This window comes from Vanellus vanellus (genome assembly GCF_965231255.1).
Source record: "Vanellus vanellus genome assembly, chromosome: 1".
NCBI lineage: Eukaryota > Metazoa > Chordata > Aves > Charadriiformes > Charadriidae > Vanellus > Vanellus vanellus.
Genome location: NC_138905.1, coordinates 76,242,715 through 76,256,242, shown reverse-complemented (window position 1 = coordinate 76,256,242; position 13,528 = coordinate 76,242,715). Strand labels below are relative to the sequence as shown.

Sequence of the window (13,528 nt, the reverse complement as noted above, 5' to 3'; positions counted from 1 at the left end):
TTTCTCAGCTGTTTGATCTGGTGTACAGAGAAGAGACGTTGCTAAATGTGATAAAAAGTGTTACCCGGAATGGTCGTTCCATTATCCTCACTGCAGTGCTAGCACTCATCCTAGTTTATCTCTTCTCCATCATTGGGTTCCTCTTCTTGAAAGATGACTTTATCATGGAGGTCGACAGGTTGAAAATCAGGACCCCTGTTGCAGGTATTGGTTTTTATATTGAAATTTGCTTCTAACTTATACCTTTCCATCTGCCTAACCTAACTTTCGTCTAAGGAAATTAAATTTTTTTTATTTGTATCTGTGAGAGCAGAACCAAGTCCATATACCTTAGGACTCAATTACTCTCTGGGTAAAATTTTGTGTGTATAGGGTTGTTTTAGACTAGGCTTATTTGTTGAAATACTAAAATCTAACACTCACATTTGATTTATTATGTTTTCTTTTCAAACTCTGCTAATATAAAAAAAAAATTACATTTTGTAAGTATTTGTAAGAGCAACTCCAAGTGAATCCTCTTGGTTCTCATTCCACCTTAAAAGCAGCTCATAGTATTTTCTGTGTGCTGCATGAGGCATGTGATCTTAACATGTTCAGTAGATGTATTTGTTTGATTACTTTTTAAGCTTCATCTCACAGAAATTTATTACAGAATCCACACTTCTGCTGATAGGAGATTTCCCGGAGCACCTTTTAAATTCAGTGTGTATTTCACAAACATCACCATTAGTATATAATCCTGGCTTTAGTAAAATCACTGGGAGGTTTTTAACCAGTTTTTAAAGGGCTGGGATTTCAGCTTTCTGGAATAAGGGATTTTACCAATATGGATAGAGAGTTACAAACTGGCTCTGCTAGAAAAAAGCCACGTCTGGTCTGCTGAGATCTTCGTATATGCTGCCAATGAGCCTGCTGGGAGCATGGGCAGAGAAGTAACTGTCTGCTTAGAAATACCTGAGAATAGCTTGTGATTAAATTCACAGAGGCATGATTATCCCAAATGCTGAGCTCTCAGACCTGCACACAAGCAGAGAACAACTCATTGAGTCCACCCTGGACTGTGTGCACTCGGTGTTTGCCAGGTTTTTCCTAAATTTCTTATTTCAGGGTGTGAAGCACACAAACAAGGAAAAGGTTATTCAAAACTCATGGGCATATTGTACTCATATAGCTGTTTTGACGCCATATGATAAAAAAGGAACCGGATAGATTTCTTAAACACACATTGCTTTTTTTTGCCACTGATCATCTTAAAATGGCTAGGTTGGCTTATATTTCACTTACCCTTCAGTTTTGGGACAGAAGTTATGATGTGAAGTTTCACTTTGAAAGGTAGTTGTGACCATCCTAGAAGAACGGATGCAAGGCATCTGGTCTGGTCCAGTGCAGTAGTTTCTGTATGGTTGTGTTTCGTCTGTTGGGTTCTTGGCAGATTTTTGTGGTGTGGGTATATTCTTGCTGGCTTTATAAATTGTCATTCCTGATCAAAAACTCATCACGAAAATATGCTGGTGATATACTGATAGAACATTATGCATCCCAAGACAAGTGCTTTAAATTTTTTCTTTATAAAGTAGCAGAAAGAGAAAGTCAGAGAGGATGTTTTCTCCGTTATACAGATTGTCTTAGACTGTTACTTTGGTTGCATGATTTTGCCTTCATTTTTTTCTCCTTAAACTTTTTTGTATCTCTGATTTGAAATGCAGAAAATTGTTGAAGATGCACAAGATAAAATTGGTTTGATAAAATCAAGCTGATGTACACATTTACCCACTTTGGGAATGTTAAATTAGTGTTTTACACAAACCCATACATATTTACAAATGAGTACCAAACTGTGTTATAATCCTTGAAGACTCTTAAATATTCTACATTCAGGATAACTGAACATCAGCTTGGTGTCCTTCTTGTCAGCTTTTGTGAATAATTTATCTAATGGTTTTAAAACTGACATTATTTTTGTATCTGACAGTTGTTTCTTGCTTTGAATATATTTTGTTCTAACCAGAAGAAGCAGCATTTGATGTAGATTCATTAATTTCAGGAGATGAAATGGGAATAGCTGTGATATACAGTAAATATAAAACTGTGTTTTTGTTCCTTGTGATTGCTTTGAGCTGTTGAGGCAGACTGAGGAAGGAGGAATTGGTGGTATAATTTGTTCTGCTTTTTCTCCTCAACTTTTCAACTCGGTGATTCGCTTCTAGAAAATAATGATTTAAAACTTAGTATCAGTGTAGTATCTGTCTTTTTGTCAATATTCTGCTTTTTCCACAGATATTCGTGAAGTCCCCACTACAACCCTCACATCAATGATGGGAGCCTGTCCAAAAGAGAACTGTTCCACAAGCATCCCACTTACTAACCCAGGTTAGTACAAAAGTTCCTCCAAAACAATGATCAATTAGGACGGAGGGATTTGAGGGTTATTATTGCGGAGACTTCAGCTAGTGTGAGAAGTGATGATCATTGTTGGAAGTGCTCAACTTCTGCAAAGCTTCGAGCTCAGTTGGCAACTTGCCTTCAGTGTGAGTGCTTCCCACACCCGATTTCCAATTGCAGTGACATTCACTTTGTTATTAAAAGAGCTTGCTGAATCATTATGCTTGAACGTACAGGTTGCTTCTTTCCAACTGAAAGCTGAGAGAAAAAGCTTGCTGCTTAGCTGCAGCATCCTCACATGGACACGCTGAGCCACTATTAGATCTATTTGGGGCGACATAAGTTGATGTTAATGGCATAGAATATATCAGCAAACTTTTGTGTATGCTTTTTACATGTATCCAGGCCAAGGCTGCAGTGTAGCCAGAAGACCTAAGAGCCCAGATCCAGGATCAAGTTATGAGTTACTGTGGCTCAGCTAAGCACAAGCAGCAGTCCATCTGTGCATTCTTAGCTTGTGGCAAATGCAAGGGAATGCAGACTTCTGCAAGCCTTTCTCGCAATAGATAAGTTGCATTGCTTCGTGCCTGTGGCAAATGAAGAGCTTAGTTGCTCTGGTTCAGCAGATGAGTCCACCTGCTTTGATACCTGCATTATGAATCTGACCTGGTCCGAAGGACCCTGTCAACTTTAAATATGATCAGTTAAAATAAAAGGTCTGACCAGTGTGTCCTGCTGGGGCAGTTACCAGATACTGGGTCAGGAAGGAATCTTTCCCAGATCAAGCTGGCAGAGTGCTTTGCCCTCATCTGTAGTTTGAGGCTACAGGGTCACTTGGGACTTTTGCTGGCCAAATGCACTGCTAGACAGGGACCTTTGGTGGTGGTGCTGCTCCATCTCTCCTACTCTCTTCCTGTGGCACAGCCCAGTTGTGGTTGGTCCTTCACTACAGATGTTAAGTTTGTTTTAGTGTGTTGTGGCCTCTGCAGTGTGGGTGTGTGCACAGCGGATGCTCTACAGGCTTCAAATATTTACTGCCACAGTTGTCTGTGGTTGCTGGGGGCTGAAACTGAGGACATAAGTGGTCCCTTTCTATCCTGTGTTCCAGTATAACGCTGTTTCACATGCTTTGTTCTTCCACTACTAATTTTTGAGTTTTTAGGATCAAGGGTTTCAGGGAGAGGGCTATAAAAATAGGCTTTTTCTCCCCAGCTGGTTTGTAAACAGGCCTCATAAACAACTTGGGAAGCTGTCTGACTAGATAGAACAAACAGTCTAAGAGCTATTGGCAAAGCTGCTGCATTCAAAGAGTAATCAATCAGTCAAAAGTGACATGGTGTGGCTTTTGCCAAGCTCTTTAAATGATAGAAATCTCACATTTCTTACTGTTTGGGTACTGTTTCTTTAAAATTAAATAATAATGATAGGAGGCTGTACAAAACATCTAAGTGCACTGTCACTTAATCTTGGAGAAGTGTAATTTATCCAGTAACACGAAAAAAACAATGCTCAGCAATAACAGTTTTGCTAATCTTACCCAGTGAATCACCTGTCAAAAAGTACAGCTTCACATCCTACAGTATGTGGCTCTTTGTGCTCTGTAGTTCAGCTAGATCCACGTGGACACTCGTGTGTCTCCTGTGCCTGTGTTGGAGGTCAGGCCCAGAAGCCAGGTAGCTGGGGACCATCACTTGAGGATCTTTGAAGTAAATCTTCCTGTCATTCCACTTACTGCCCTGTGATTAACATTGTGGGGTGGTCTTAGTTCTTAACCTGTATTACCTTTGAATTAAACTTAATCAGAAGACAACCTACCTAATGCTGCCTAGCCAATAATGGGCCACTCACCAAATTGGAACTGGTTGCAAATAGAACCCCCTGAACCTCATTAGTGTCTACTTTGGGTCCTTAGCAATTTTCACTCTACAGATCCATTCCTTTTGGTAGTACGGGCATAGTCTGTGTTGACAAGGGCTGAGTCTGGTCTACGAGTGCTGCTAAGCACAAGGGCAAAGCAGCTGGGGCAGAACAAATGCCCGTAGGGTTATCCAGCTCCCAGATTGAAGGTAGCTCTTGTTGCTGCACATCTGGGAGTAGAAGTAGGGTAGACATATGGGTGTCTGTACACTCCCCAGAGCCTATATTACTGCACTGGGCGTTTCTGCCAACTTCACACTGTCTGCTGTCTGATCCTCTGGCAAAGAGCAACCTGAGCTTGCTTTTCTGGGTGCAGTTTGGGATGCTGATTCTCTGCGTTGCAAGATGTGCTGGTCAGCTGATGAGTGGTATCTTGTGTCTCTCTGAAGTGTGGGCTTGCTCTGAATTTGCATCTTGGTGGACATGGAGAGTTGTGAGTTAGGGTTTCTAGCAGATAACACTCTCTGGTGTTGCAGCTTCCAGTTTGTAGCCCTGGTTTATCCTCACCATTCACCAGAATCTGACCATTTGCTGTTTCCAGCACTTGACCCTGGTCCTGTGACCAGTGAAAATGTCGTGCTTGTATAAAGGTTTTTAATTTGTCTTGTGGGTGGTCATCTTCTCAAGCACAGATTTTAGCTCAAAAGAAATTGATGGAGTAATGTTGGGAAGGAGGAAATAAAGGCAGGGTACAAAAGCAGAGAAGATGAATTGGTATGACTAAGATCACAGTGCTGGTAAAAAAATTCCAGATGTGACAGAGACAAAAAGGTTTTATTGTGTCAGTCATTTCAGTTCAATATATATGCATTTTTGTAAAGAATCTGGCATTATTAGTGGTAGTTGTGTCTGTAATGACCTTATAGTTTAACAGGGAAGTCTACCCTCGTGTCTGCTTTTGCTTTTCTTTTTACTCAGAGTTTCTTAAATCAGGAGTTCTTTCTCATTTAATGTGCTTGCGTAGCAAAAGCAGTAGTGGCAAAGGAAGCAGATACCAGCTCTGTTCTGCGAATACCAATTGTGATGCATACACCGCAATCTGGGAACCCATGTTTTAAATCCAAATTGCTTGTCTGTAATGTGAGTGCTTTCAGTCTATTCAATTTATCAAAATCTAACTCAGTGCCCCAGATGTGGTGGTTTGGGGCTATTAACTATGCTGTTTCAGTTAACTATCGCAGCAGGATGTTGTTATTTATTAAACTATGTTACAATAAGTGCATGAAGCAAACCAAGTGAGAATTGCTGCCTTCATCGCTTAAGCAAACGTATCCCTAAAGAGAAAGAAAGGCAGGAGAAACGGCAGTCACAGTGCTGACCCTTCAGTGCAAGCCAGCAGGACACAGGGAACAACTCAAGCAGGGCTCTTCAAAAGGAGGCTGTTGATGCAGCCACAGCATGGGGGTGAGTGTGTGGTGGGAGGAATTCTGGCCGGGGCGAACGAAGTCCCCCCCGGGGACTGGTGTTCCAGCCCAGCTCCTCTGCACGTTCAAGTATCTCCTGCACAATAGTACCCTCTGTGGCTCAGCCAAAACCACGCAGCAGCTCTGCAGCAGAGATAAGAATAGAATCCAAGTTTTCAAGCTGAGGTCAGGGACAGTCTTTCATTTAATGTATATCAGACCTGTGCTTGGGCACGTGTGCTAGTGGAAAGATCATGGATAGATTTACTCATATAAAAGCCAGTCCCTCCTTAATGATTTGAAATGCTAACATGACTTGGCTTGTACATGAGTAGGTAGAGGAATGATTTCACTGGAAGACAATCTTTTTACGAATGTGCTTCTAATTCTGTGTTTATATTGCTTCTCCTCTATGTGTCAGCTGCCTGCTTAGGAGGCTCACTGACAAAGCAGTCATACTGAAACCAGTGGGAGTACTTGCAAGGAAAAGGGGTACTCCCATGAATAGAGATGGCAGCTCTGGGTCATTAACAGAGTTACTGGTGGGAGAACTGCTTGGGATTTTCTCTGTCTCTCTTCTGGCTAAGTATGCCTGATGTGCCTAAGTACGTCACCAGCAACGATGTGCAAATGGATAGGGATGATCAGTGAAATTCTAGCTGAAAAATATGAAAGGCAGATGTGTATTGCAGTTGCTTTCTCTAATAGAGAATTGTGGCTTTGTCTGATGAGTAATCGTTAGATGCTGTGATTCCTAAAGCTGCTGCTTTGCTGTTTGCAGGTGAAGAGGAGGAGGATGGAATAGAAAGGACCTGCGACACCCTGCTCATGTGCATTGTGACCGTATTAAACCAAGGCCTGCGAAATGGTGGTGGTGTGGGAGACGTGCTCAGGAAGCCTTCCAAAGATGTAAGTGTTTTGGCTGAGGAAATGCGTTACTCCCTGTGCATCTCATGAATGCCAAAGACAATTTTTGGAGGTTATAGACAATATTTGTATCCATTCTGCTCTAATGTCACACAGTTGATTTATCCGTGTAATTTTTACATCCCAGATGGAATGTTTAATGGGAAGAGCTAAGCTTGGTGTGATGATGATACTTGAAGAAAGAAAGTCTAGGTAGTAATTTACCCCTTCTGGAAAACTGGAGCATATCGTAACCTTTCAAGCACTGCTTAGAAGTTACACTGGATTGGATCAGTCTTCTGTTACACTAGAAATTATAAATTAAAACTTTTGAAAGTGATTGATTTATGAGTAGATGTTAAGACACTCCACTGTAATACATAAGGTGTCTTTTTTACTGAAATTCAGCCTGGCATCTGCCGTGGAATAGGTCCTATTGTTTAGTTGTACTCAGCCAGCATCAAGGTCAAAACAGAATTTCATATATCATGGTATATGTCCTCTTCCACAAGTTTCCTCCAAAATTCAATTCATTTAAGGACTACTCATAATATTTGGGTGGGTTTATGCATTTATATTTAAATTCTAAAGGAACATCATAAATAAAGGCAATCTAGCAGCCGTTTGCTTGGTGAGCCACACCATATACAGGTTTGGTGGGGAATGGCTAGAGAGTACCCCTGAGGAGAAGGAGCTGGGTGTGCTGATTGATGAGAAGCTCAACATGAGCCAGCAATGTGTGGTCACAGCCCAGAAGGCCAACCGTATCCTGGGCTGCATCAAAAGAAGCGTGGCCAGCAGGTCAAGGGAGGTGATTCTGCCCCTCTACTCCATTCTTGTGGAGTACTGCATCCAGCTCTGCAGTCCCCAACATAAGAAGGACATGGACCTGTTGGAGCACATCCAGAGGAGGGCCACGAGGAGGATCTGGGGGCTGGAGCACCTCTCCTATGAGGAGAGACTGAGAGAGTTGGGGCTGTTCAGCCTGGAGAAGAGAAGGCTCCGGGGAGACCTTATTGCACCCTTCCCGTACCTAAAGGGGGCCTGCAGGAGAGCTGGGGAAGGGCTTTTTACTAGGGCATGTAGTGATAGGACGAGGGGGAATGGCTTTAAACTGGAAGAGGGCAGGTTTAGATTAAACATTAGGAAGAAATTTTTCACTTTGAGAGTGGTAAGGCACTGGAACAGGTTGCCCAGAGAAGTTATTGAGGCCCCATCCCTGGAGGTGTTTAAGGCCAGGCTGGATGTGGCCTTGGGCAACTTGGTCTTGTGGGAGGTGTCCCTGCCTACAGCAGAGGGGGTCGGAACTCGATGATCTTCAAGGTCCCTTCCAACCTAAATCATTCTATGATTCTATGATTAAATTCACAAATAGGATCTCAGCAGGGCTTGCAAGAGTGCAGAGACAAATAACTCAGGTCTGAATGGAAGAGCTCCTTGTGCTGGTAGTAGGATTCTAGGTCCTAACTCATAGACTGGGAGATTCTGCAGGAACCATAGTCTATCTCTGTGAAATCTGTAAACACAGACTTTGAAAGTGACCCTTGCCACTTAGCAGTTATTTATTGCTAACTACATTAAAGAACTTCACAAAGCACTTCATTATTATCCCAATGAATGTGTGGGAAACTGAGAAATCAGTGACTTTCAAGTCAGTATGTGGTGAAGAAAAAGACTTGGATTTTATGTTCCTCCTCCTTACACTGAGTGTCGTCTCCTGTTTGCCGCAGAACAACTTTGCTATTCTTAGAGGTGTCAATGGGAGTCCAGTCCAGCCTTTGCAAGAAGGAAAGTAGCTATGATGTAAAAAGAAGAGTGTGATGAAATGGGGAATATGAGCACTTCATCTGTGTTTGCATGTGCATGTTGTGTTCCTGAAAGGCACGAGCTTGGACTGCCCACTCTGAGACAGCTTACAGCCATATGACTGCATTAGCACAGTGCTAAAACCATTAACATGCCCTGCTTTGGCACAGAGTTTGGTAGCCTGGTCTTGGCATCATGCAAGCATGCTCCCCTGGTTTCCAGTTGTTCAGTGTGAAAACTTGGCAACGGTCTGGAATATTCCACAAAGATGTACCGTAAGCATATCCCTGCATGCCAAAAGGCAGTATTAAGAAGAGCTATCATTGCTCTCAGTGGGTACTAGAAACTGCATATCGCTGTTTCTGTACTGGCAAGGTAATTATCTTCAGTTGAGCACTACACTAATGTATCTATGCTGCATCCAGTACACAAGCTAGTTTCTTCTTCGTGCTGTGTGAAGCAACGAAAAGGACAACAGGAGTTCCAAAGCAATAAGAGCACATGAAGCCAGGTCTTCTTTGCTTAGTGATGTAGGTAGTCCCTCTCTATTTCTGTGAGTAAGGCTAGCAGAATCTGGCATATGAAAAGAAAGATGCGTAGCTTTGCTTGAGCTAAAGTGAAAATGTTGTTTAATATTTTAAAGGTGTGCTATTTTTATATCTTATTACAACGCTGTTATTGTTTCAGGAACCCTTGTTTGCTGCACGAGTTGTTTATGATCTTCTGTTTTACTTCATTGTCATAATTATTGTTCTAAACCTCATCTTTGGAGTCATCATTGATACATTTGCTGATCTCAGGAGTGAAAAGCAGAAAAAAGAGGAAATACTAAAGACAACCTGTTTCATCTGTGGTAGGTGTTACCGAGCTATTGAGATATTTGATGGGGAAAGGAGTAAAATAAACTATTCCTCAATAAATAAAGCGTGAACCTAAGGGGTGGTTATCTTCTACAAGGAGAGTCTCTAAAAATGTCAGAGTTTGGTTCCAGATTTATTCCTTCTCAGTAGGAAAAAGCTTTGGTTTAGGAGCCAAAAGCTAGCTTTGCAAAGAAGTGGCTTCATAGTCTCCGCGCAGGATCTGAGGGAGAAGAGCCGTGTCTCACACTAGCATCATCACCACTAATGGAGATGGTTCAGCTGCTGACTTTATTTCACAAAGCGTGATGCAGATGAAAGTACAGCTTGCTATTTCACAGCACAGTGCATTCCAGAAGGGTAACAACAGCAAAATCCGCTTGTTTCAGAAGGTGATATGAAACAGGGAACAGAAGAATTAAATGAAAATCACCCCCACAAAACCCATGGATAAACCCACTTATTTCGAGGTGCACTTACAAAGAGGGGCAGACCTTCACTCCTCTGGGAGATTTTAGAAATATCTTCTTTTTTGTACTCTGGGTATTGTTTCCATGGTTGTACTGACAGGGATGAACGTTGTGCAGAGCACAACAGCTTTAGTGTCTGTGGAAGGCGCCACAAGAGATCCAGGGAGGAAAGCTGTAACACTGAGGGAAACATTTGTGAATCCTGCCCTTCCTCACTGTGGTATTCTTCTTCAGAGATTTGACTCGTTACAGGCAAAAAATAAAAAATTCTTACAACTACAGCTCTGTAAAGACTGTGACTACAAAGCTGCAGACACTCACCCTCACTGCTCGGTTTAAGCGCACAAACAATCCCACCGCAACTTAAGTGGGACTATTCACATGCTTGATGCTAAACGTGTGCATAAATCTTTGCAAGATCAGGACCTAGATTGCACACTGTGTGCTTACTAGTATACATTTAGAAAGAATCAGAGCCAACACTTGTAAAGCACTTTATAGCCCCCAGCGTAGAAGGCACTGTAAAACTGTAACATATTTATTATATTGTTATTGTTATTAAGAGGAAATATCACAAAAGAGAATAAATGCTACGCTGAAAGAATTCTGTCAGGAATGCCTTCTGGCCTGGTATTTCTTGCCTGGCAGTTACTGTATGTGGTTATAGCTTTTAAATTAAGATCCTTCACATTTATGATCCTTTAAATTAAGTTAGGTTCCTTTCTCTAACATATTTAACAGATTTGGGTATTTTTATGTTGAAGTTTATTTTTTTGCATTATGTTCATGTCTTTTTACAGGACTGGAGAGAGATAAATTTGATAACAAGACTGTTTCGTTTGAGGAGCATATAAAGTCGGAACACAACATGTGGCATTATTTGTACTTTATAGTTCTTGTCAAAGTTAAAGATCCGACTGAATACACTGGCCCGGAGAGCTACGTGGCACAAATGATTGTGGTAAGTCAATTTGAGCACGTGCTTTATGCAACTGAGAGATGCTTCTTGCAGCTAGAGCAGAGAATATCTTTCTTTTTCCCTCTCTCTGAACAATAGGAGGCATTGATCTGTATTTTTAAAGATCTTTTCACGTGTCTTAGACAGTCTGCAACAAAGCCCAGACTTAAACATCATGAAAAAGATGAAGGCACAGGCCACAGTCTCCGGTTTGGTGTTCGTGCTCTCATGCTCTGTGGGTTCTGCTGCCTCATTAGCCAAACCAGGGGCAGAAGAGCATGCATCATAACATCTGCTGCTGCTCCGGCTTTGTCCACTATCTCTGGGCTGCTGTCCAGAAAAATAACGTCTCCTGCTGAACAGTGAAACGCAGGGTCAGTGTTGAGGGCTAGTGATTTTCTCCTATGACTGCTCTGAACAAGCTATTGAAAAGACCAAGAAGAGCTGCTGCGGGGATTTGAAGAGCTACAGAAACTGCCTCGTGAAGCAGCGAGAGTGTGGCTTGGATTCAGAGAGAGAAATTTGATGACACTGGGGCAGAGAGATGTTCGATTAACATTTCATTTCAAGCCTGCTACCAAAGAGAGTTTGTTCTGGTGAGAAAGAGGGATGGATTATCGAGGCTGCCTGGCCTGGGGCTTCAATTTTGAGTAATTCTTCCTACCCACTGGGATATTCTGGTGCAGCATTTTCTTCCCATGGACTTCCTGGCAGGTATTGCAGTGCTCAGGGCCTGTGCCAGGGCCTGTGGTTGCAGAGCTGGCATATGTCTGGATCCCAGAGGAGGATGTAACCAAATGCGCATCAGGCTTTGCTGTTTATGTGTTTCTGAAGCCACATTTCTTATCGAGAGTATCTGCTCTGTTATCCCTCATCGGGCCTTTGATTATACGTACTACCCAACCTCACTAGTGAGATGCTGGGTGCCCTTTTAGTCCTCAGTTTAGCCAAGGGGAAGATTCTTCTCCTTTAACTTCAGCGGTCTTCAAATAAGGCACCTGGTTTAAATCGATCCCAGCTCCCTGCCCTGTCAGTGCAGAAAGCTGGGTTATTTATCCTGCTTTAAGACAGGTATCTAGGATAGCTGAGGTGGCTCACCCTTGCATTGCTTTTCTTACTCCATTGAGAGCCTAAATGATTAGTTTAGACAAGATGCCTAATTGGGAGCTGGCTAAAGTTAGAGGAGACGACTCCCACCTGCTGTGCAGGCTTATGCGGAGCTTACCTTGAAGAACTCGCATTAGTGGAACGGCTCATGTTTAGACAGAAGTGTGTGCTTGAATGCTGCGATGAAATGGAGCTTTTGTAAGTGCTATTACCACTACATGGGAAGGTAGTGTGGCAGGTGATGGGAATTCAGTGCTTAGGTACAGAGGAGCAGCCTGCATCCATGGAGATTTTGAACCGTCAATCTCACTGCCCAGCTCAGGGCATTTATACTGTTAGGCAGTAATGGATCTACACTTCTGCAGTATAATGGGTGAGATAGAAAAAATAAAACAAATGCTCATATCCTCTGATCCATTACAAGAAATTATTCATAGCGGCAAGTTGTCCTCTTACACATGAAAATATTTTAGCTTATCTCAGAAATGCACTTTAATTCATGGAATCAATAATGTCTCCGGACTCTAGGGCTTGTCTCATTTGTCTATTTCTTCTCTACTCCTCTTCCTCTCCCTGCAAGGTTTGTATGATTTTAAGCTTTGCAAGTATGTATGTTAAGTATTAATGTTTAATTCCAAGGGATGCATTAATATTCATAGTAAGTGTATTCATCCTGTGGCAGCAGTGGTTTGACTGTTCTGATGTAATTCACTAATGTATTTTACGTTTGCATTAATGGTGGGAACTCCTGTTTGAATATCTAAAATATTAACAGAAAAGCACCAAAACACATGTGACCTCAAGCACTGAACTGATTTCTCAAAGCCCCTGTTCTTCTGTGGCAGAATACTGGTGGTTTAAGTGGTTAGTAGTAATCCATATTTTGGGATTATTAAGTCTTCTGTAGGAAGGCTTGTTTTTTCCATGAGTACGTATAAAGTTTATGGTTGTTCTGGATGATGGGAGAGGTACATAAGAACGTGGAATTGTAAAGCTCACGTGGAATGGAAGAGGGAATGAAGGAGTGGGGGGAAAAAAAAGAGAAACAAAAGTTTGAACAAACTACAAGTGGCTGATATGGGATTAGTAATTGTATCTTTGTGTAGTTTAAATCCCGTGCTACAAAATCGAGGGAAGGTGTGCTGCAGAAATACTAGTGCTGTGTAGCAGAAGCAATTGGAACCGCTTAAGTGAACAAAAAAGGACTCTTTCTCTTGGAGCCGGAGAGATTACTGTATACCACGTGGTACAAGGAATATTAAGAAACGAAAGAAAATAATCTGACTGGAAGAGTAGAGTATTCTGGAAGTACAATATTCAACCGGAAGAAGAGATTTAGAGATACAACTTTGCTTATGACCAAAAGGAGAGTCAAAAGGAAAACACCCAGAGGTAGTTTTGCAGCTGTCAGCCGTATGAGTTGATGTAGCATATGTGTTTGGTGTATTTCAAACACAGCATGGTAGGAATGAAATTACATGATAAGCATGTGAGATGCATTCCATGCAGAAATTAAGCTTGAGATACGGTTTTTGTTCTGAAGACAGAGAGAGGAGCTGATTCAGACTTTGTCATGAACTCAACGCTGAGCAACTATTCTTGTGATGCTGGGAGAGGTGACCAAGTCCCTGGTAAGAGACAAGTTCTGGTTAGGATCTGGTACAAGAGAGGCAGACTTCAAATTAACCCTTTTCATTCCCTTTCACAAGGGAACTGAGGCTT

At 42.0% G+C, this 13,528-nt stretch overlaps 1 protein-coding gene across 2 annotated transcripts in view; it reads left to right on the top strand.

Annotated features, from left to right (window-relative positions):
* Positions 1-13,528, top strand: part of ITPR2 (inositol 1,4,5-trisphosphate receptor type 2) — a gene marked incomplete at its 5' end in the record, with an annotated part of 265,207 nt that overhangs the window by 230,101 nt on the left and 21,578 nt on the right. For both annotated transcript variants that reach the window (XM_082485241.1, XM_082485240.1), the window contains 5 exons: positions 9-204; positions 2,278-2,370; positions 6,484-6,611; positions 9,102-9,267; positions 10,542-10,702. In XM_082485241.1, coding sequence (XP_082341367.1) covers positions 9-204; positions 2,278-2,370; positions 6,484-6,611; positions 9,102-9,267; positions 10,542-10,702 — 744 coding nt within the window. The remainder of the gene's footprint in view (positions 1-8; positions 205-2,277; positions 2,371-6,483; positions 6,612-9,101; positions 9,268-10,541; positions 10,703-13,528) is intronic.